The 22,179-nt window shown below is 43.7% G+C and overlaps 1 protein-coding gene across 2 annotated transcripts in view; it reads right to left on the bottom strand.

Moving 5' to 3' along the window:
• Positions 1-2,987: 2,987 nt before the first annotated feature.
• The window catches only part of GMPPA (GDP-mannose pyrophosphorylase A), a 141,032-nt gene continuing 121,840 nt past the window's right edge, over positions 2,988-22,179 (bottom strand). For both annotated transcript variants that reach the window (XM_086954401.1, XM_086954400.1), the window contains exons 9-13: positions 21,008-21,105; positions 11,698-11,744; positions 8,160-8,252; positions 5,540-5,708; positions 2,988-4,595 (exon numbers count right to left, since the gene is read on the bottom strand). In XM_086954401.1, coding sequence (XP_086810527.1) covers positions 4,495-4,595; positions 5,540-5,708; positions 8,160-8,252; positions 11,698-11,744; positions 21,008-21,105 — 508 coding nt within the window. In that variant the 3' untranslated portion in view covers positions 2,988-4,494. The remainder of the gene's footprint in view (positions 4,596-5,539; positions 5,709-8,159; positions 8,253-11,697; positions 11,745-21,007; positions 21,106-22,179) is intronic.

Here is a 22,179-nt window from a genome sequence, read left to right as displayed (position 1 = left end):
GAGAATTGCATTTATCAGATGCTTGGGGGTAGCGGTCATGAAGACGCCCTGATGTTGGATTGAATGCTTGTGATTTTATAGCGAGGGGTTGCATTCAAATAATAAAGTGTGTCAGTGGCGGCACTTGTTACCTTTTCCCTCTTTCTCGCTTCGTATTTGTATATCAGGAGGATCTATTTATCCTGGAACTGTTTTTCTTTTGCCATAGTAAGTCTGCATTAACGGCATCCACGTGGCAGAAGGTGTGGTGGATATGGGTTACTTGAACAATCTCATTCCTAAACATTCGTTGTTATTCTATTCTGGAATTATTAATTCGCGAACAAGGCCAGCTCCCCATTTGGTCTGCAGGGGTGTGAGGCTGAGTTAAGGACACAATGTCCATCTATTGGGTATTTTTTTCTAACTCCAGCTGTAGGTGTGCTTAGGTCACCAGACTGATGAATGTTCCTTCTCCGAATGTGGACAAGCAGTATTTCTCTCTCATTTTTTGAGCATCACAGAAGTTAAAAAGCTTAGACTATATTGATTTTCAGTCTCAGGAAGGAGAGATTAAGCTATTGGCATTGTAAATGACAATGCCATTTATTTATATGTTTTAGAATCAAAAACATAAATGAAAATAATGTCATAAGCAATGCCAATAGCTCCAACTTTAACAATGCCGAGACCATTGCATTGCAAATGCTTGTTTCTCTTGGTGTCTGACATATGTGGATGATTGAGTGGATACCTGTATGTATGAACTTGGTTGTGGCTATCTGGATGTGTTTCTTTTGATCAATATGCATTGTATATCTATTTATATGGAGTGTTTTTCTATGAAACAACTACGTTTTGACTCTAAATAATAAAACCATATGTTTTTCTAAATAACGTTTTCTGTGTGAAATAATGATGGTATGTGAAAATTAATGGATATATTACCTACAGTTATTTAATGTTTGGAAGAGGTTCCTGTGCTTTTTGAATATCTTCCCTCAAGTGACATAGCTATTTTTATCTTTGGTCCAATCATTCCATCTAGAAACTCAGTTTTTGTGAAGAGTATTATTTCTTGTTTGTAAGTTATGGAGCCTGCATTAGTCTTCTGAGCTTCAGGGTGCTCTTTCTCTACATTTCCAGCTCCTTCCTAAAAGTTTTGGTTTAACTCAGTGTCATACTCAAGTAACACGGACACATTTTCTTGTAATTTGCTGTGCCTTTACAGAACTGGGCCACGGGTCCATCATCCCATTTATAACCCTTTCTTCTGACTGTCCTATTCTTTAATAGGTGATTGTTTTGTTTCTTGAACGATGTGAGATCATCTTTCTCTAGCACTACTACCTGAAGTTTGTCCTTCAGCTGGGCATATCTTTGGCAATTATTCACTTCATTTGATCTACCTGTGCTTGTATGGACACGTTCTCACTAGAATTATCTATTGTTTTGAACCCAAATGGACAATACATTGAATCAGATTTGACACTTCAAAACCATCTTCCATACAATTCTGAATCCAGTATGCATGTTTAGTGGCCTCAGCTGAAACACCGATAAGCACTGACAAAAAAGAGCATGCGTTAGGGGCAAAAAACACAGTGATATTCAGAGGTTAGCATAATGCTTTGCCTTTTAGAAATAAAACAATTTTGAAAAGCTCCAACCTTCCCAATAAAATGACATTTTTGATTTCAGTATGTCTTTGGTATGTGAATTGAATTAAATATTTTATATTTTGTGTACTTGTTTGATATATAATTGTTTCTGCATTGTGTGTACTAGTGGGAGGTCCAAATCCTAGAAATTGCTTAGACCTGGCTTTCAGAAACTAAATCATGTGCGTCCGCAGTACTTAACAGGAGAAGAACTCCTGCTATAGATTGTTTATTTGGTGTTGCCTAGAAGAAAGTTTAAAGCTTTAAAAACTGTCTGCAACTCACACAACGCAACTATATCTCTATAATCACTACACCTCACTCATCAAATATGTTGACTAATATGTGACTGATACCTATAGAATGAGTATTGAGAAAAAAGAATGGATTACTCTATCTACACTATGAGAGAATTATGGTGTAATATATATATATATATATATATATATATATATATATATATATATATATACATATATATATATATATATATATATATGTTTTAATTTGAATGGAAGCTTGTATTGAATAAGAGTGACCGGGGATAGTGGTGTGTGGATGTTGATGAGTGGTGTAGTGATTTTAGGGAGATAGTTGTGTTATTATGGGAGTTGCAGAAGGTTATTTATTAGAGAATGTCATAGGGTATGCAATACACTGTGCAATATTGTGTTATGCTATGTAATTGACTTAAATGTGCTTTGTATAGAAATGTTCATATTTTGTATGAAATTGAAAAAAGAATATGCAATAAAATGTATGAACAACATCTAAGTGTCTCTGGGCTCTAAAAGATTATTGACTTAATTGCTAGTGCTTATCATGGGAAGATGGGGTGTTTTATCTTAATATGTTCCTTTTCGCCTGCCCCAGTACCCTTTTGATGCACGGGGATCCTTTATTTTTGTCAAACGTTGCGTTCACCTTCTGGTTGTTTACGTCTACAAGGAAGTTAACTGCTCTGTTGACTTGCCTACTCAAGTCCCTTTTACTTTAAGACAAAGATCCGATTGGACATTATAGTCATTGAATGTTATTGTGTTATATTCTTACCACATGTTGTTTCTAACCCTCAGCACCTCCTGGAAGAAGCCTTGACTGCCCACCCTGTTTATCAGGACAAAGCCAGCACCCAAAGGGCATTAGAATTGGAGCACTGGGATAGAAATAGTAAATGACTACCACACAGGACATAGATCAATAACCCTTCAATTACTCAGGACCCCAAGGGCTCAAAGGCCTCACCCACATTATGTGCAGATTCTTCTAAATTCCTAAAGTGAAGTATTGCACTTGTTTGTAGTGTAGATCACTCTCACGGAAAGTGGAAATCAACAAAGAGAAACATTGCAAATGTATATAGTTTATTACAGAAAATATACAAAAACTAGGAAGCAGAGTTACTAATGGTTTGCACGGACACTGGTGTGGTATAATACAACATCCAATGTAGTGCCTATTATATTATTGAGGCATACAAATACAAAATTGCCCTGCACGAGTGCCTGTACAAGCATTAGTAAATCTACACCTGGGTGTGATTTCAATGGCATAAGAGCGCGTAAACCACTGATCTGCCCACACCTTCCACCACCCAGGAGCCAAACGCCTACCTCAGACATGGCTTTCTCTTTCAAGGTCATCCATCTAGCACAGCCTCCCATCCCAAGCATCACCCAGATGCTAGAGCTATAATTTAACCCATAGTAAACTGCCAAAACCTCATCTTCCTGTGAGTTACTCATCCACCATTTAGGTTTATCTCTTCCTGAGTCTCACAACTGCCACTTACAACTTCCTCTTTGTGCCCAGCCCATTATAGTTTCCTTTTCCTTTAAGCCACTCCTCTTCCACAGTCCGCAACCTTTTTCTTTTGAGTCACAAGCTATTAGTTAGAGCCTTCTTTCTTGCTAATCACATCCCTGACAGTTATAGCTTCTTTTTCTTTTGAATCATGATTTTCAAGGTCTCTTTCTTTTTTCTCAGATTATCTCTGCTGTTCACAGCCCTACTGAGCTTCCCAAGGCACCCCTTACTACAGTTCCTGCATCAACCTCTTCTAGCTGGCTCTGTCTGCCAGTTCCCTACCTCATCTTGTGAGACATAACCATGATACTTCTGTCACAGTGTCTTCTTGTTGGGATCTGCCCACCTTCCACAATAAGAACCACCTCATTAGCTGACCTGCCAGTCAGACTTTCCTGCTCCTGCACGTCACAGGCGCATATTACCTCTTCCTGTGAGTGACGCGTAAACAATTTGTCACTGCCTCTAAATGGGAGTCACGTGCCCTTTCCTGTTACCTCTTCCTGTAAGTCACACATGCCTGGAAGTTACAGTTTCTCTTCCTGTGAATGGCATTTGGTGGCCACATTTTCCACAACTTTATCATTCCTCAGCTGAAAATCTCTGGCAAATGATGCTTTACCAATAGGAGGCTCATAGAGAAAGTCACACATTTAGATTGATTATAATTATCTATATGTAACACTGTAGCTTCTCTAAAAATCTCTTGTCCATCACAGCCATAATTGCATCGGTGTAAGCCATGTGGCTATTATTATTTCTTCATGCGATTCAAGAGCCTGCCACAGCAAACAGGTGGTCTTTTTTTATAATTTCCCCCAAAACAATGGAGAAGATCTTCAACTGCGGTGACTCACAGCCTGAGGGATTCAAATATTAATTTACAAATCCAATTCCTTTGAGCTTTCAGACTCAAGTAACTACTTACTATTGATACGCTCACACTCACAAAGGTAGTGGCTTGCACACACCCATTTCATTCACACCCCACTGTCCCCTGCTCCCTCTCAATGGGTTGTGGTCGACACCCAGGATCCCAATGGCCCAATCATAGGATTATTTGGTTTTTGAAGCTTCGGCCCAGGTCCTTGTGTGGAAGGACGATGGAGTTCAGAACCACAACTTCTGCCGGGATGGAAACATTGCAGCCTGGAAAGAGAAAACACAAATAGTAAAGAAGCTCAAATCGTCCTTCTTCAGGATATCACAACAAACAACATAGCGTTAGTGTACATCTCAAAGATCAGAGTCCTACGCTAACATTTGCACCAAACTTCATCAAGAGAGGAGAGCGGACACTTTGGGACATATTTACTAGAAACTGGGGGAGCGACGTCTTATGCCAAAATTGGTAACGCCAAGCTCCATCAGTTACAAAACACAGGGGTGCGCTGTATTAACAAAAATATGGTGCACCTCTGAATTTCCCCTAATGCTGACGCTAAAGAAGATGCCTACCACCAGTGTAGGCATCCGTACGCCATGCTGCACGGGTGACTGCCTTGGAGGGAATCATTATTTATGCACAGGAGGTATCCCTTCCTGCACATACACAATCTTTGCAGGCGATTTGCTGTTTCTGTGTGCTGCAGAATCTAACACACATAGACAGAGCAAAATACAAAGAGAAATGAAACAGTTCTCCTTGTATCGCCTGCTTAAGACCAGGTATTCCCTGGCAATAGTTTTGGTGATGCCCCATACCTTGCAAATATGGGGCAGTGTCAAAAAGCAATGAGTGTTCAACTGGTCCTGGCCACCATCCCACAGAACCACAAGACCTCAGCTGGAGGAAGATCCTTCGCCTACCTCGCTTTGAGGACCTGGAACTCACTTCCTCTACATCTCAGGCAATCTCGGTCACTGCCTCAATTCACGAAGGAACTCAAGAACTGGCACTTCAACTGAACCGCAGAACCCTTCTCCCCCCCCCCACCACCCCTCCCCACCGCATAGCACCTTGAGACCCTAACAGGTGAGTAGTCGCACTTCACAAGAAACCTGATTGACTGAAGCATAAAAAGAGGTCGAAGAATGGAAGCACAGAACTTCTGAGTACAAGACAGTACAAGAATGCAAAAGCAGTCTCTTACCCAAGATCGTGATGGATGGCGTCAGTTTCCCATCTCTGAAGAGCGTCTCGCTATCCATTTTGGCATACGGGTCGTTGGGGTTGGGGTCGCTCGGTGTACCTTCCACTCTCGCCCATCGGCCAATAGTGCTGTCCCAGCCCACAATACTGTTCAGCACGCAGCTGTGATCCTGTAGAGAGATAGGAGACTTGAGAGAAGTGTAGGGAGAGAAGAACTAAGGACTTTTATGTGTGATGCATTTTCATATTGGCGACGATTTGTGGGAGCACTTGCAGAATCTTGGATAGCATTATTTCAGCATTCAGGAACTAGGCTGAAGAGAGAAGTCAACAGGACCAATTCTAGGAGTGAAACATCTCAACACTTGACTGAAATCGACATCGCGGACCATTCTGTGAAATCGGCGTCACTTTATTGGGAGACTTAAGGTACTGTGTTTGGAAGTGACAAAATCATATGCTGTGGGCCATTTTAGGGAACTTTTGGTGAGCAGTTGGGCCTTCATAAAGGTCACCCCTTCCCTTGTGCACAAGTCTTCTGTGATGTGCGTGGTGGAATTCTATGTGCGTACTTTCCTGGCTGAGTCTGTGATTTTGTCTGAGCCTTGTGATGTCTCCTTGTTCACTGCTGCGACAGCACTGACATGAGGAGTGGAACGTACGTAGAACGTATGAGCAAGGTCTTCTTGAGTGGCACAACGTATATATGGCTTCCTTGGAGGCTGTTGTCAAGACAACCGATTAGTTACAACGTTTGATGTACGGAGCTTCAGAGTAGCTACGTAACTGCATTTGGTGTGTATATCGGCCTCAGGACAACAACGGCACAGCTTGTAGCTGATTAACTGGTGTTTCGTCGTGAATTTACACATTGGCTATCACGGAAAAGGGAACAAAACCTTGAGGTATTTCCCACTATAAGTGAAATTTGTTGAACTGGTGAGTGAAGGAGTCTAGATCCTTCTGTTGCATGTGAAAGGAAGAAGCCGTCATCTGAAGAGATCTTTTTGGACAGTGAATTTGGGATAAAAAAATAAATAAAAACTAATAATTTTTCTCTCACAAAAAGGGGGAAAGGGTTTCTTTTTTTGTGGTGTATTTACACACTTCTCTTATTCAGACGTCTTAACTTGCACCACTGCAGACTTGAAGTCTGAACCACGCAGGCTTTGAATGCAGACCTGCAGTACCAAAAGCACACAGCTCAGAGGGGCCCTCTCTCAATTAAGACTTTTCATATGTCCTTTTCTCTCTCCCAAGTCTCCCCATTTTGGGGCTCCTTCAGTCTTACAGCAAACATAGGCATGCAATTTGCGATACTGCATGGTGTGGTATTTTGTAGATGCACTGTTACAATAACTATTCAGATCTGTTGCTCTGAAAATGAGGGATAACGTTATAATTGTGTACGTTTTCACCCATTCTGAGGTGCACCAATCAGATTATACATGGCAAAATGTTTAAAGGCAAACAACAAGAGTTGTTGTAAGAGCTGCAAAATCTCATTTGCTCCTCATTTGGTATTTGCACAAGGAGCAGAATGTCTTGCCAAGTCACACAACGGCTAGGTGAGGTAGTTACAGACATGGCCTCATCTTTGGAAGTGGATGCAGGGTTCTTTCAACTTAGGGTTAATTTTGAGCTGAACCAAACTCATGAGAAGTACATCAAATGGTATGTGGTCGAGAGCCCAACTTTGATCAGGCCTTCACATCAAGAAGTGGACTGGCCCCTGACTGCTGGGCTTCAAGACATATGTGCACATTCCAATTTGTCACTCGTGCCAACCATGCTAACGGTTCTTATCTAGGGTACATTTGGAAGTATTCACTTTGGCCACGGCTGAAACTGGCATAATGTAAGGGCGTGCAAAGTTGCAAATGATTCCCTTCACACTTTAAAAAAGGCTTTTCAAAGCTTTACAAATACCAAAAAATCTTACTAAAATCAAGGGAAAAGTAGGATTTGGGAGACACCGGTCTCCTTCCTTACCTCCACCATGCCTTCATAAGCACACTCTGTAGGAGAATTCTCACTGGAAGAAATGTTTCTGTGGGCAAATTCTTCCCTAAAAATATTGTCAACTGCGCCAAAACGTGCAAGCAAAATCTAAAATACGCATACACGCTAACAATGATCTACCTCAATGTAATGTGTCTCCTCTTTGCTTGCACCTTGTGTAGAGCCTTCTTTTAAGCCTCAATAGGTTCTTTAGAGCACATAGATTTTATACTTTATTGGTGTATTGGTTGGATACCATTCTCCTGTATAAAGACTAGACAGTTCCTTAAGAAAAAAGTGACCCGCTTCTAGAGCTGCAGTAAATTTATTACAATTTATTTCAGTTTATTAGGTCTGAGGATTCAATGGCAGGGAGAGGCAGATTAATGTGTATTTTGGGTGTCTGTTCACACTAATGTGCATCTTAGACTCCGGGTTCGCTTATCATAACTTTGGGAACAGATTATTCAATGATATCCATCATGTGATTTAAACTGTCTTTCACAATGATCGTGCTGTTAGACCTTCTTCTCTCCCAGGAACACCATATAATGTAAAAAAATCTAGAAGTTCAATATCCTTTATAGGTGATAAAAGCTCTTTGAGAAAGCGCCACCTACCTGTAGCGTGGCACCGTGCAGAATAATGGATTCTCGTACCCTCACCCCGGCGCCGATAGTCACCCCTTTACCAATGGAAACATTGGGGCCAAGCTGGAAACGAAATAAAGCATTACACACTAAGCAAGCAAAGGTAAAAAGATGGGTTTAGAACACTACATCACATCAAAAAGCCAGTGATATAAAATATATGACGCATCAACTAGAAGTCTGGATGCACAAGGAAATTCTACATAGTATTTTTAGTTTAATAAAAATGGATTTCTTCAATATATTCATAACTGATTGGATATTCACTTGGGTCCACGAGCATCCCTGATGCTGTGCAGCATGGGCGAAAGAAAAAAAATACCAAAAATTGATGCAGGTGCCGACAACTTGTGAGCGTGCCCACAAAAAGAGGCTGGAACCGCTTTTTCTGCTTAGTTAATTAACAAAAGGGGGTGGTAATGGACGGAGCATCTGAACCATTCAAACACTCACACCCAGTCAAAAGATCTGGGTTTAATCCATCACCGTTCTTTAGCCCACTCTGCCACCCCGGGTTCAGATATGGCTATATGCAAATCAGTCTGACCTGTGCCTCTTGGGAACAGTCCAGCCCGAACTGCCAATCCATGCCTTCCCTCGACCGGAAACAAGCTTCCGAGGACCGGTTTCTGGCATTCCAGCCGTCTTCAGCCCGGCTTGCTTGAATCCAGTGGCAAAGTGAGCAAGGGACTCACGTCTGAGCATACCCTGCCACACTCATGGCGGCCAAAAGCGGTACAAAAGGGGGTGGTAATGGACGGAGCATCTGAATCAATCAAACACTCACACCCAGTCAAAAGATCTGGGTTTAATCCATCACCGTTCTTTAGCCCACTCTGCCACCCCAGTTCAGACATGGCTATTTGCAAATCAGTCTGACCCTGTGCCTTATATTGCCACTGGATTCAAGCAAGCCGGGATGAAGACGGCTGGAATGCCAGAAACCGGTCCAAGGATGCTTGTTTCCGGTCCAGGGAAGACATGGCTTGGCAGTTCGGGCTGGACTGTTCCCATGAGGCACAGGGTCAGACTGATTTGCATATGGCCATGTCTACACTGGGGTGGCAGAGTGGGCTAAAGAACTGTGATGGATTAAACCCAGATCTTTTGACTGGGTGTGAGTGTTTGATTGATTCAGATGCTCCGCCCATCACCACCCCCTTTTGTTCCGTATTTAACTAACAGATTTGGATCGGTAACAATAAAAGAAATAAAAAAAGGCTTTTGCATATTTTTTTCTTTTTTTAAAGTGGGTGGATGGAAGCACCATGGAAGGCATGGGTGGAGGTTAGAGAAGCAGTGGGCGAGAGAGCACTATGGGGTGGGCGGTGTAGATGCACTCAAGTGAGCAGGGAATGGGGAGGGGAGTACAGGATTGGGGATGAGAATCTATCGGTGAGAGAGGGGGTGCGGAGGAGAAGAAACAGGTGAGGCACAATGCAGAAAGGGTGGTTAAGAAGCACACAGGCAAGAAGCCCATCAGGGTGGCGAAGTACACGAGGGTAGGTGCAACATGGAATGGGTGGGGGGGGCAGCACATAGATACCAAAGACCAACTCCGAGGGCAGGAGGAGAGAAGTACACGAGGGAAACCCAAAAGAAAGAAGTCGTGTTTGGGAAGCAAGCAGTAGAAGCCTGGAAGCTAGTCAATCAAAAGTGATAGCAAAGAGGTAAAGCTAAATGGGAGAAACAAACACAAGATTGATCAGCTAGGACACAAATGAAAAGTAGGCAAACAAGAGTGACAGGAAAGCTAAACAATGTAAGCAATGGGTGGGCTTCAAGTCCCTATATGTTCTTGATAAGACCACAATACATCTTGCAATAGTCTAGTAGGATTGAAATAAAAATAGTTTTAGTCGAACTAGTGCTCGTTTAGAGCGATACTACTAAGTCTGCCTGAGGCAAATTTGTCAGTCATTTTCCTTTCTTCATATTCATACTGAACTCAGTGATGCTGAGTAAGACTCGTGTCAGAGCTGGTGATGGAATCAAGAAGCCCACCACGAAGCCTCAGTCACCCAAGCCCAGACAAAGATCTTGTCTCTGTTTTTCAAAGTAGTCCAAAAGACACCAATCCCACATTTACAAACACCTCAGAAAGCCAAGAGAGACATCACCTCCCACGACTCCAAGGCTGATCATAAATGTATCAACAGCAGCTGGGGGTGGGTGGCTGGACCCAGGTGTTAGTGAATCTAAATTTAGTTGGCCTCAAGCTACCTGGTGCAGGGTGGCAATCTAAGGCCCCCAGCTAGCATGGTAAGAACCATGCAGCTACTAGATAAGAGCACATGGAGAAGGCAGCTGCTGGAAATGATGAAGGTGGACAAGAAAAGGCGTCCAAAGACCTCTTCTTCAAAGAAGTTCTAGATCCTGCCCGCTCAGCCCCCAAAGACCGTTCCACCATCGCCGAGACCCCAAAGAAGCCTCCATAGAACCCCAGGTGCTCAGGACAGCATACAGCAGAGTACTGAGTTCAGGGGTTGTAGGGTGCAGGAAGTGACTGTATGCAATGCCATGTGGTTGCAACAGGGGGAAGAACAATAGGCAGTCATTAGGGAAAAGCTTTTAGAAAGCTGAAACAATAACAGATTTTTTTAACCTGCATTTGATAGGAAGTATGGGGAAATGCACCTCTATCTTCAGTGGTGTTTAGCGCATCCAGGAATGTCCCAAGACCGACTCAAACCACCAACCAAGTGGAAGCCTACACAATGCATTCATCAAGTCCTCAGTCCAGCCCTTGACTTTGCGCAGCACAACTGTTTAATGCATAACTCTGTATGTATAAGATTGGAGGTAGATAGAGAGAAGCATTCGGCAGCTTGACCCTCAAAGGTTTTTACAATTAGCTTGGGAGACGCAGACTCCACATATCTCAATGTACCCAGATTAAATTCTCCCTCATACATAACCGCGCTGCCTCTGGAGGGAATCATCATCCTCGAAAACATCGGTCTAATCTAAGGACCCCACTGACCCTAATCTACTCAGAAGATCGCTAAAAGGCCCGACCTCTTCTACCCAAGAGTGAGGGTCTACTATGAAGAGCTGTAAAAATAACATAGCGTAGTACGAAACCACAACACATTGCAGACAAGGCACTGTTCTAAGTCATTTAGAGTACAGAATGACGTTACGGTGCCCATGCTGTGCTGCTGGGAATACTCCGCGCGACCAAGAAGAGTACGTCGACAATGCAGAGAGGAGCAGCAGGAATGAGCTGGGCAACTCCTCCACCCTGTGGTCCCGATTCACAAAGGTTTATCTGTGAACTGATGTGAGTACTCCTGAATTTACAAGACGTTAAACCTACTCATGGAAACGTTTTGCGAATCAAGCCCACTGGGAAGGGTACGCTTGGTGGTGTTCAGAGACCCGACTTGGCGACTCATGCTGTACCCAAGCATCCGATCACCATCATGCATGACATTTATAAAATGGGCGCCTTCTTCCCACCCGCAGACGTCACACCTGTGAATGATGCTGGTTGTGCAGTACTCACCACTGCAGACGGGTCAACGACAGCCGTAGGATGAATGTACACACTCCCTGTAAACAGACAAGAAAAAGTTACAGAAAAATACTAGTGTGAGGAGGTGGAATGGAGAGTGGCTGACAAGTATTTCTTGGTTAATTAGAAACAAAAAATATTTTTGAATATAACAAAACTCCAAGAACGCACATCCTCCCTCTGGGAATATCTTGATTTTGTCAGTGTGGACTTCATTTCAATTAAGCGCATCAAAGTATCATGAAAGCCAGTAAATGCAAGTCCTTATGTTTATGTATATATACCCTTTCTACTGCGTGATAGTACAGCACTTCCCTGAATTTACTTCCACACTTTAGGTTACATTGGGTTGCATGTAATAAATATTTAATATAAAGAGGAATGCTTCATTATCTAGTAAGCACTAATTGCCAACCCTGCTCCTCCCCTCACCCCTCAATGAGAAGCTGGCACCTTTGGTTGGATGCTGTGCCCAGCCCTGGGGAAACTGAGAAGTACAATAAAACAAACCCGCATGGATTTTGGCCCTACGTCAACACTGTACTTTTGTTAATGTTTTTAGAGCACCAATTACAATCAACAAAACTTCTGAAATATCTCAAAAGCAAGTTAATGGTTGACAATGTGTAGGTGAGCGATAAATACAATTGGCAAGGAGAGAAATAGAACAATGTAATAGAAACGAGCTATGGGGAGGAGCCGTAGTGAAGGGAGCAGGGTGTCATCTCATCAGAAGGCCAAGCTGGCAGAGCATCAAAAGAGGAGGGCAGCCGGACACCTCACATGAAGTGAACACTGCAGAGCTCTGAGAGAAGGGGAGCAGGGGGCACCTCGCCAGAAGGACACAGAGGCAACGCACCAACAGAAGGGGAGCAGGGGGCACCTCGCCAGAAGGACACAGAGGCAACGCACCAACAGAAGGGGAGGGACCTCACCAGAAGGACACAGAGGCAAAGCACTAACAGAAGGGGAGCAGGGGGCACCTCACCAAAAGGACACAGAGGCAACGCACCAACAGAAGGGGGGACCTCACCAGAAGGACACAGAGGCAAAGCACCAACAGAAGGGGGGGACCTCACCAGAAGGACACAGAGGCAAAGCACCAACAGAAGGGGGGGACCTCACCAGAAGGACACAGAGGCAAAGCACCAACAGAAGGGGGGACCTCACCAGAAGGACACAGAGGCAACGCACCAACAGAAGGGGGGACCTCACCAGAAGGACACAGAGGCAAAGCACCAACAGAAGGGGGGGACCTCACCAGAAGGACACAGAGGCAAAGCACCAACAGAAGGGGAGGACCTCACCAGAAGGACACAGAGGCAAAGCACCAACAGAAGGGGAGCAGGGGGCACCTCGCCAGAAGGACACAGAGGCAAAGTACCAACAGAACGGGGGACCTCACCAGAAGGACACAGAGGCAAAGCACTAACAGAAGGGGAACAGGGGGGCACCTCAACAGAAGGGCACACTAGCAGGTCACAGACCACGCAGGACGTGGCATTCCCAGTGACATTTCACCAGAAGAACACACTGGCAAAGCAGTGATGGGCGAGGGGGGGGGGGGGGGCAGGATTACACCTCATCAGAAGGACACACTGGCAAAACACCAACAGAGGGGAACAGCGTGACACCTCACCAGAAGAACAAACTGGCAGAGCAATGACAGAGTGGCAACGTGCACCTGACCAGAAGGACTTACTCGCAGAGAGGAGGATTAGCCACTTAACACTCCACAAGGTAAACGTACTGGAGACAGAGGCAAGCAAGGTGGTACCTCCCCAGCAGGACACACTGGTAGAGCCCAGACAGGCAAGGGGGACAGGGTGACACTGCACCAGAAGGACACACTGGCACAGCAACAACAGAGGTGACATCTTATTCGTAGGTGCTGGGATGGGAACATGCCCTGCACGATGGACCATGATGATGATATTGCCCGCTTTCTAAAAGGCGCCAATGTATTTCTTTTATTTTGAGAGCGGAGGGCAAAACAAGTGCTGCAAGTAGAATTAACTTGATCTCTCCTGGATAATAATTGATATATTTTTACGCCCAAATTTCTCATCACTTAGGAGAAGGGGCTGGATCAAGGTCCGAGGGCCACCAGTCAGCCGACCAGAGCTTGTGAGCTTTGTCGAACAGCACAATCTCTGACTTCTCACTATTAATTTGGAGACAGTTTTTGACCATCCAGTGCACAAACTGGTCTTTCACCTTGTCTGGATCAGGATCAAAACAAATGAGAAATTAGTTTTTTTCTGCTCATGACACAATCTATACACTACAAGATCTCACAATGTGTGCCAGGCGTGATACATAGATGTTAAATAAAGCTTGGCTTAGGCACGAGCCCTGGGGGGCCCTTTGTTGGTAAGCATCTTTCTTGATTTGAACAGACCCCGACAGACATGTTGGGTAAGGTAATCAAGGAAGTCCCTGAGCCAGGGTAGCACTCTGCAGAGGATATCTGCTGCATGTAGTCTGCAGATGGAATGGGAGACCATGTCGAACGCTGCAGCTAGAACCAATAATACGAACATAAGCGAGATCCTACGTCTAAAGAGAGTAGGATGTCATCACTGACTGCCAACAGTGCTGTCTCAGTACTATGTATTGCTAAAAAGAACAGACTGTGAGGGGTCTAAGATTTTGTGTTTTTCTAGAAAGTATTTTAGTTGTTTGTTAATACGACTTTCTAGACTTTTTGGAGCAGAGGTAGCAGCGCGAGACATCTGTAGTTAGCAAGAGCATCCGGATTGGCAGAGAGCTTTTTAAGAAGTGGTGATACCAGTGCACACTTCCAACCAGCTAGTACTTTAGCAGAAGTTAGGGAAAAGATTGAACAGCGTTTTTACTGATGGGGCCAGACAGTTGGCTAGGCTGGTCACTATCCTAGGTGGACAGGGATCTAAGGGGGAGCTGATCTGGCAAGGGTTAGCATCTTCTTCACCTAATCCTCAGAGCAAGGTTCAAAGACCTCCATTACAGCCTTGGCATCTGGTTAAGGTGGTCCAGTGCTGTATCTGATTGTTCTAAACTGGCAGGAAAATTCTTGTAGATGGTGTTCATTTTATCTTTAAAAAAAATGGCTAGTGAATCGCAGAGTTTCTGAGGTGTCGGAGTGGTAGCTGTGCAGGTGCGAGGATTCAGGAAGCTGTTTATCACTTTGTAAAGTTCCTTGGCAGAATCGCCTGCCAGGGCTATTGTAGAAGTATTGTGCGCTTCCGGTGCTGCCCTGATCTTATTGTGATCGTCGTGGAGCATGGCCTGGTAAGCTGCTTTATCCTCAAGGGATTTATGAATGAGTGGAATCAGTAATGGAGGCCTGTGAGATCTATCCAGGAAGCTCTGGTCTGGATGGAAGTAAGGTTGTTATCCCAGATAGTGTGAGTGTATTGCTGACATGTCAAACAAAACAGTTGTAGCACACCCTTTTGTAGTCCCAATAAATTCAATCAAAACAATATTTCCAAATAAGGATATAGCAAAATAACAGTCTGTAATACTATCTCCAATGTCCACGGGTGAACGTATCCTATTTCATCCACTGTCGTTTTACAAAGGACCATCCACCAATCACAAGGGATGAAAGAAACAAAGTTCTTTTACTATTTGCGTCAAATTTCCAGCAAATATTGAATCCAATTCTTGGAGCCAACACGTGTTTCGTCTGTACAAATATGTATTCATACTTTCTCAAGGCTGGAATATAAACATTACATGGCCTGCATGAGCTACTATATTCAACAGACAATATATATCACATCTATTCGTGTCAGTCCTATCTGGACCATATATTTCCAGAAAAAGGGGGAAAAGGAAGTAGAGAAGAGACACCGTGTGTTAGAATCCATTATAAAGGATGCCTGAGAAATAGACATCCTGAGTGTTACTAAATAATAGTTTTTACAAGATACATAATTAGTCATGTGGGCGAGGCACACTCGGTGTGCGATCAAGGAATGGAGAGAAGGAGTGAAGAGCCGGTAGACCTCCACCATTGTTGTGATTTTGGAGGTCGATGAAAATTTCTGTAGCACCAAATGCCACAGAAAGTGTGATGCCCAAGACACCAAAATTGATCATTAGCAGATGCTATTTCAACACCCACCAGAATTTATAACCGGACCAGTGTTCACAAGACGAGTCGGATGCTTCTAGATAACGAAGGTCACAATTAAACTGCCAATAATATAAAACAAAAAGAATGTTTCGGATACAAAAAAGTGAACAAGAAACAAAAGTCCTGCAAACATGATATACTAAACACCCCAAAAAATATCACATATGGTCTATAGCACATTGACCCAATAAAAAATATTGCAAAAAACAACCTAGTGTGACCGGCAGTGTCACTAAAAGAGGTAATGTCCAATAACCCAATCCATATTGTGGGCTCAACTACATATACATCACACTGAGTAATGAGGTCCAACAATCCTATGTACAGGACGGAAGCTAAATCGTACCTAGGTCGTGTGAACATATCTTAACCACCTAAGAATAAATCCTGCAGTTTACCCCAATTAGAGTCAATCCGCTGGAGATCCTAGTCGAAAATAGGGTGGACCCAACTCCTAAAATAAGTTTTTACCCTCAGTTGCCCAAATTCATTACACTCTTTTTGGGCTAAACAGGCATATATAAGTAAAACCCAAACTCATAATATGACACTTACACGCAGGATCCAATAGTCACGTGCGGCACGAACACTTAAACCCCTTGATAAAGTTGGAGTTAATAGGCAGTAGTGCTATTATAAAGCATGTAAAATTATTTAACGACTTGTTGAAAAGAGTATGACCATGAATATATGTGCCAATATGCCTCAAACAGGTAAATGCATCAAAATGAGTTGTGATCAACACTAATCTCACCCCGTTCCGAAAACAGTAGCCCCGTGGGGTGCTAGGGAAACACCCGTATGTAAAAACAGTTCACCGAAATTTTCATTGCTAGTAAGCGGGACCGACCACCCGTCAGTTCAGAAGGACCCTGCAAACAAAATATATTGAAATATTCATCCCTTCCAGATACCTGGGATGGTGCCACCCACTCCAGCTAAATTAGGATATAGGGACTCACCTAGAGTATTAAAAAAAACTCCCCAATGCGGTGTCCAAATAATTAATTGTCTGGGCAGTAATCCCTAAACTCATCCGTGTTGGTTCACGAGAGCCCAACCAGGATACGTCAGTACTCTAGAAATATAAGGAACACATGGTCAAATGAGCTAAATACGTTTGTGCTGCAAAGCATCCTGTACGCTTAACACTCACCAAATATCACAGAACCAGCAATAGCCGCATCGTCCGGGAGTGTCTCAAATTGAGTGGAAGCAAACGCCGGCGAGAACTTCAGCACATAAGACGCCAAAAGTGCGGTCACGCGATGGGCAACGCCGTGTGCCGCAATTGTAGTAAAAAGACGGCGTATAACAGTGAGAATTAAGCCGCCATCATATAATATGTCCAAAATCCACCGGTTAGTGGGATAAAATAAGAACAAAATGGGCATTGGTGTTCTAAAGCCCACGGTTTTAGTTGTCAGACGGAAGTCATATAAAAAGAAAACACACCACTCCAGAAATCCCACTAAACGTAATATGCATTTTCTCACAAGCAACTTTACAGACATATTTGCTCACGCAAAAATCTGCTGAGCAACTTTCCTACACACCTTTTTCATACCATGACAAATACCTACTCCTGCCTTTGGCAGGAGTTAACTTCCAACTTTCTACATTGTGGAATTAAACTGAAGAGGAGTTTGTGAACACCCTTAAACATGTACATTTGTGGGTGTGCAGAGACTCACAATTCTGGAGCTACTTTCTGCTTACTTCCGGCCCTTGTGTGGCCCGATTAAGACTGGCACAATATTGGTGGGTTGGTAAATTCACACTGGTAAAAACAGTTACCAAGCAGCAACACCCAATCAGTACCATGCAGTTACAAGTGTATCCCTATGAAATTGGAAATAACTGTTTTGACCTGGTTTTACTCGACAGAATTTTCAGGGCATCCTTTTTCAGTGCGTATTATGGCTCACATGTACACCTGTTCTGGGTAATTTGTAAACGTAAGCGAGGGGGTTGTTGGGGAGCGCGAGAGAAAAGGGCGAGGGAAGGCTTGGGGGGGGAGGGGGGGGGGCTGCAGCCTGGTCCCCATGTGCCAGGGCTGAGGGTTGGGGAGTAGGGGCAGGGAAACAGGTCCAGGCACCAAATGTAATTTTACTGCCCACATTTTCTGGCTGGTTAAATCGGGTATGTTGTTTTTGCACCTGGTAAATCCAGGATCGAGAACAACGGCCCACTCGTGATTAAGCAGAGTGGAATGCCATACCTGTATACATTTACAGAAAGGTGGAAAAATTATAACCTTACTGTAACCGCAACCCTACGATAACATAACCCCCAGCATACTCGGAGCTCCCTAGGTCTTTGGCTGAGGCCAGCCTTTGCCTAATTTCTTTCCTGCTCACTTGCTTTTGATGAGCTAGGTGAAAAAAGTAGAGAACTTTTTGCCCCTCTGTTTTAGTCACTTTAGGCTAGAGACTGCCCTGCTGTGAGGATCATCACTCTCAACAAAGGCTGCGAGTTGAGATAACACAGGACAAAGTGGAACTCTAAAAGTTTATTCGCTAGAAATCATAACCACCAGCTGCTGTCTCACAGTTTCAAGTGACATGCAGCTAAAACCGTCACCAATTCCTCATGCATCATCAAGTGTAATAATGCCAGGGGAATACCAGTATACTACAATTCCATAAAAACTAGAACACATCAAGCATAAACTCTACAAAAATTCCCTTTAAAAATATAAAAATACACAAGAAGAAATAGACAACGGACACATACATTCAAGCTCAGCTAAAGTCATCAACAACAAATTCAACAATTCTGGACAGGAAAGGCACAGGAATGCTAGTTTATCCTCTGGGCCCTGGAATTTTACAGATGTCCCCAAAACTTCACAGTTTGCCATTTTCTATGGTTACCACCCAATGCCTTACATTTATCACTCACTGATGCTGGGAATATCTATTTTCCCCTTTTCGGACAGACCGTCTTTTTTCACATCCACCCAGTACCCATACTGTAAACATGTCCTCACTCCATTTTTGGTACTGTAAGTTCTTTCACACACTCTGCAAGTCTGCTACCTTCATCCTCATAACTCTGTCCACTCTGGCCACTCTGGCCTGTTTCTTCCGCCCAAACACAGACAATTTCTTTGTGGCCAGTTCTTCTCTCTTTAGTGCTGCAAAAGGTGACACTCCGGTCACAGAGTGAGGAGTTACCATGTACGCCCAAACCAATTGGCCCAACTCATCCTTCCACAATAACCTATTCCCCAAAGAAAACTGAATAGCTTCATCGCAGTTCGATTCACTGTTTCTACGGCATCATTTGCCTGTGGTTTAAATTATTCTACCCACTCAAGTCTTGACCCCAATTACTCCAAGAATTTCAACATAGCTCTGGAGATACATCGCACCCTATCATTTGTCACCTGCACTCTGGGTATTCTTTCTCTCATTAAAGTTTTGCTTAAGAACTTTACTACATTGCTTGGGTTCCCCTAATCCATAGCCTTCTTAAAAAAAACCCTTACTGTGGTAGTCCATCAAAATCGGTAGGAAAAGGTCCTTTACTCCCAATCCATCAACCAAATCTGTAAAGTCTAAGGCTAACCTCTTGCATTGCCTTTGGGGCAAGTCCATTCTTTTGAGTGGTGGCTGCCTAATTATTATTGTTTTATCACTGTTTTCCACACGCATAACAACTCTGCACAATATCTTTGACCTCACGCTCCATGTTAGGCCACCAGGAAAGTTGCCTCAGCCTCCCTCCAATGCGTCTTTCATGCGCAATCCAATCCCCCCTACTCACTCACATTTTCTGGTAGAACAATGATGTCACGTCGCAAAATCTTGCTTCCACAAACTAAATACAACTTCAACCCTAAATATTTAGATTCATTCCAACCACTCCTCATCCGATTTTTTATCTTTTCAGAAACTCCAAATTTGTCTATGGCTCTCACCCATTCCCCCTCAAGGACAGCAAATTCTCCTCCAATGGAAATCTCTTCATTTTTTTCTATTTCTGTATATGACGTCTTCAACTGGAAGCCGTGGTAAACAATCAGCTGCAATATTCTTCACCTCTTTACATACTCTACCGCAAAATTATAATCCTTAACAATGAGCGTCCATCGTGCTATGTCTGGTGTTACACTCGCTTCCAGAACTCTTCGCATGTGAACATATGCAACAGAGGTTTGAGATCCATTCTGACCTTAGTGGGAAAAGCCTCATAGATCCTACCTAAAATGATTGATTCCCCAACAGCAGACGTTGGCCTCGTTTGCTATTGTAGCAAAGCCTATTATTCTTTCATGGCCTTTTCTGAGGGTGCAGCTTTTAGCCCCACATTACTAGCACCTGCAGTGACAAACGCTCTCTTGTAGACACTGGAATGGCCTACAAATGATGTAGGAACAATAGCCCTTTCACATCTGCAAAGGCGCTTCCACACCCCCCACCCCCAATAAAAAATACACTTCTTTAGAACTCTCATTGGAACAGCCACTTCCACAAAGTTACATACATATAATGAAAAAAATTCAGCGAAACCAAAATCGCTCCTTTTTCTCTGGTCGAGGAGTCGCCTCATTTGTCTTCATAATATTCTTTTTAGGCTTGATACCATTCACAGAAATATCGAACCCCAGAATAGGTTACTTTATCTTTCTGTAACTGAAGTGTGCTTCTTTATTGTCAATCTATGCCACTATGCTTGGCTTAAAAAATAAGTTCTACGGGCTCAAAGATTTTCTTGAGACGTCTATGCTCTGTACAACAGGGCTGCTGAATAACAAGGCTGAGTACTCTGGAGTTTCACCTCATACTATTTCACTCTACCACCTCGCATTCCCAGTCTCGTACCTCACTCATGCAAAATCTTTTTTTCGTCCCTGCTTTCTCCTGACATCACACTTTTGCCATCATTTGCTACATACACCTTTCTTCCTGCTCTGCATTCTCTTGTCTACAACCTGCAGTCATCAATACACACAGGTCAGAGAAGGCAACAGAGTATCATTTCACATCACCAACACCCAGTCGCAGAGCACAGGAGCTTAGCAACACCCTGCAGGGAGGTCGGACTGTCTGAGAGGGCTCTGGGGCAACAACTGACTGTAAAGATACACTGGCTCTAAGCACGCTATTCAGGAGCAAAGTGCTAACAAAAAAAGAGTTCAATAGTTGAGAGACCACAGAGAGAACGTACCTCGAATGGTGGGTCCTCCAGCCTTGTCCTGCATCAGTCTCTCTGGGTGGGACTTGCTGTAGCAGTTCAGATACAGACGACTTGCGTAGATTGCAGACCTGAAGAAACAAACAGGAGTCAGGATAGGGACAAGTCTCTCCTTAAGCATAACTTGCCTAATATGAACTTAGTGTGACCTGACACGTGTGAAATCAGAGGTTGCGTCCTTGTACAGCACTCAGTGTGAGTACCATCTGCAACCAGGGAACGTTCAGTCCACCATTTCCCATCTATACTCGGTAACCAACAGTTTTTCCCTTGTATAAAGGAATCTCACCTAATTATTCTCTTTGGTATTAGATCTTTCTAATCTGATATTCAGCACTGTACATATTTTTTTTTAAGATTGCCAAAATGCCAGTGTATCTAGCTTATGCGGTTTCTTCCTTTTCTTTTAAAGCTTCCACGCACTCATCATGTTTTTCATTATACCACGATTCAGAAAAGGGGGTGGTGATGAACAGAGTGTCTGAATTAAGCAAGCCGGGCCGAAGACGGTTGAAATGCCAGAAACCGGTCCCCGGTAGCTTGTTTCCTTCCCAGTATAAGAATTGTCTTGGTAGTTTGGTCTGCCCTGTTCCCATGATGCACTGGGCCAGGGTCAGACTAATTTGCATATAGCCAAGTTCTGAGCTGGGATGGTGCAGTGAGCTAAAAAACGGTGATGGATCAAGCCCTGATCTTTGGACTGGGTAAGAGTGGTCTGCTTAATTCAGACACTCTGTTCATCACCAACCCCTTTTCTGAATCATTTTTGTCCACCATCAGCATGGAAGGGTGTACTCAGATGTGAGTCCCTAGCTCATTACACCATCAGGATTCAAGCAAGCCGGGCCGAAGACGGCTGAAATGCCAGAAACCGGTCCCCGGTAGCTTGTTTCCTTCCCAGTATAAGAATTGGCTTGGTAGTTTGGTCTGCCCTGTTCCCATGATGCACTGGGCCAGGGTCAGACTAATTTGCATATAGCCAAGTTCTGAGCTGGGATGGTGCAGTGAGCTAAAAAATGGTGATGGATCAAGCCCTGATCTTTGGACTGGGTAAGAGTGGTCTGCTTAATTCAGACACTCTGTTCATCACCACCCCCCTTTTCTGAATCGTTTTGTCCACCATAAGCGTGGAAGGGTATACTCAG

Source organism: Lissotriton vulgaris, chromosome 2_1, assembly GCF_964263255.1.
Source record: "Lissotriton vulgaris chromosome 2_1, aLisVul1.2, whole genome shotgun sequence".
Taxonomy (NCBI): domain Eukaryota; kingdom Metazoa; phylum Chordata; class Amphibia; order Caudata; family Salamandridae; genus Lissotriton; species Lissotriton vulgaris.
This window is presented reverse-complemented; position numbering and strand designations above follow the sequence as displayed.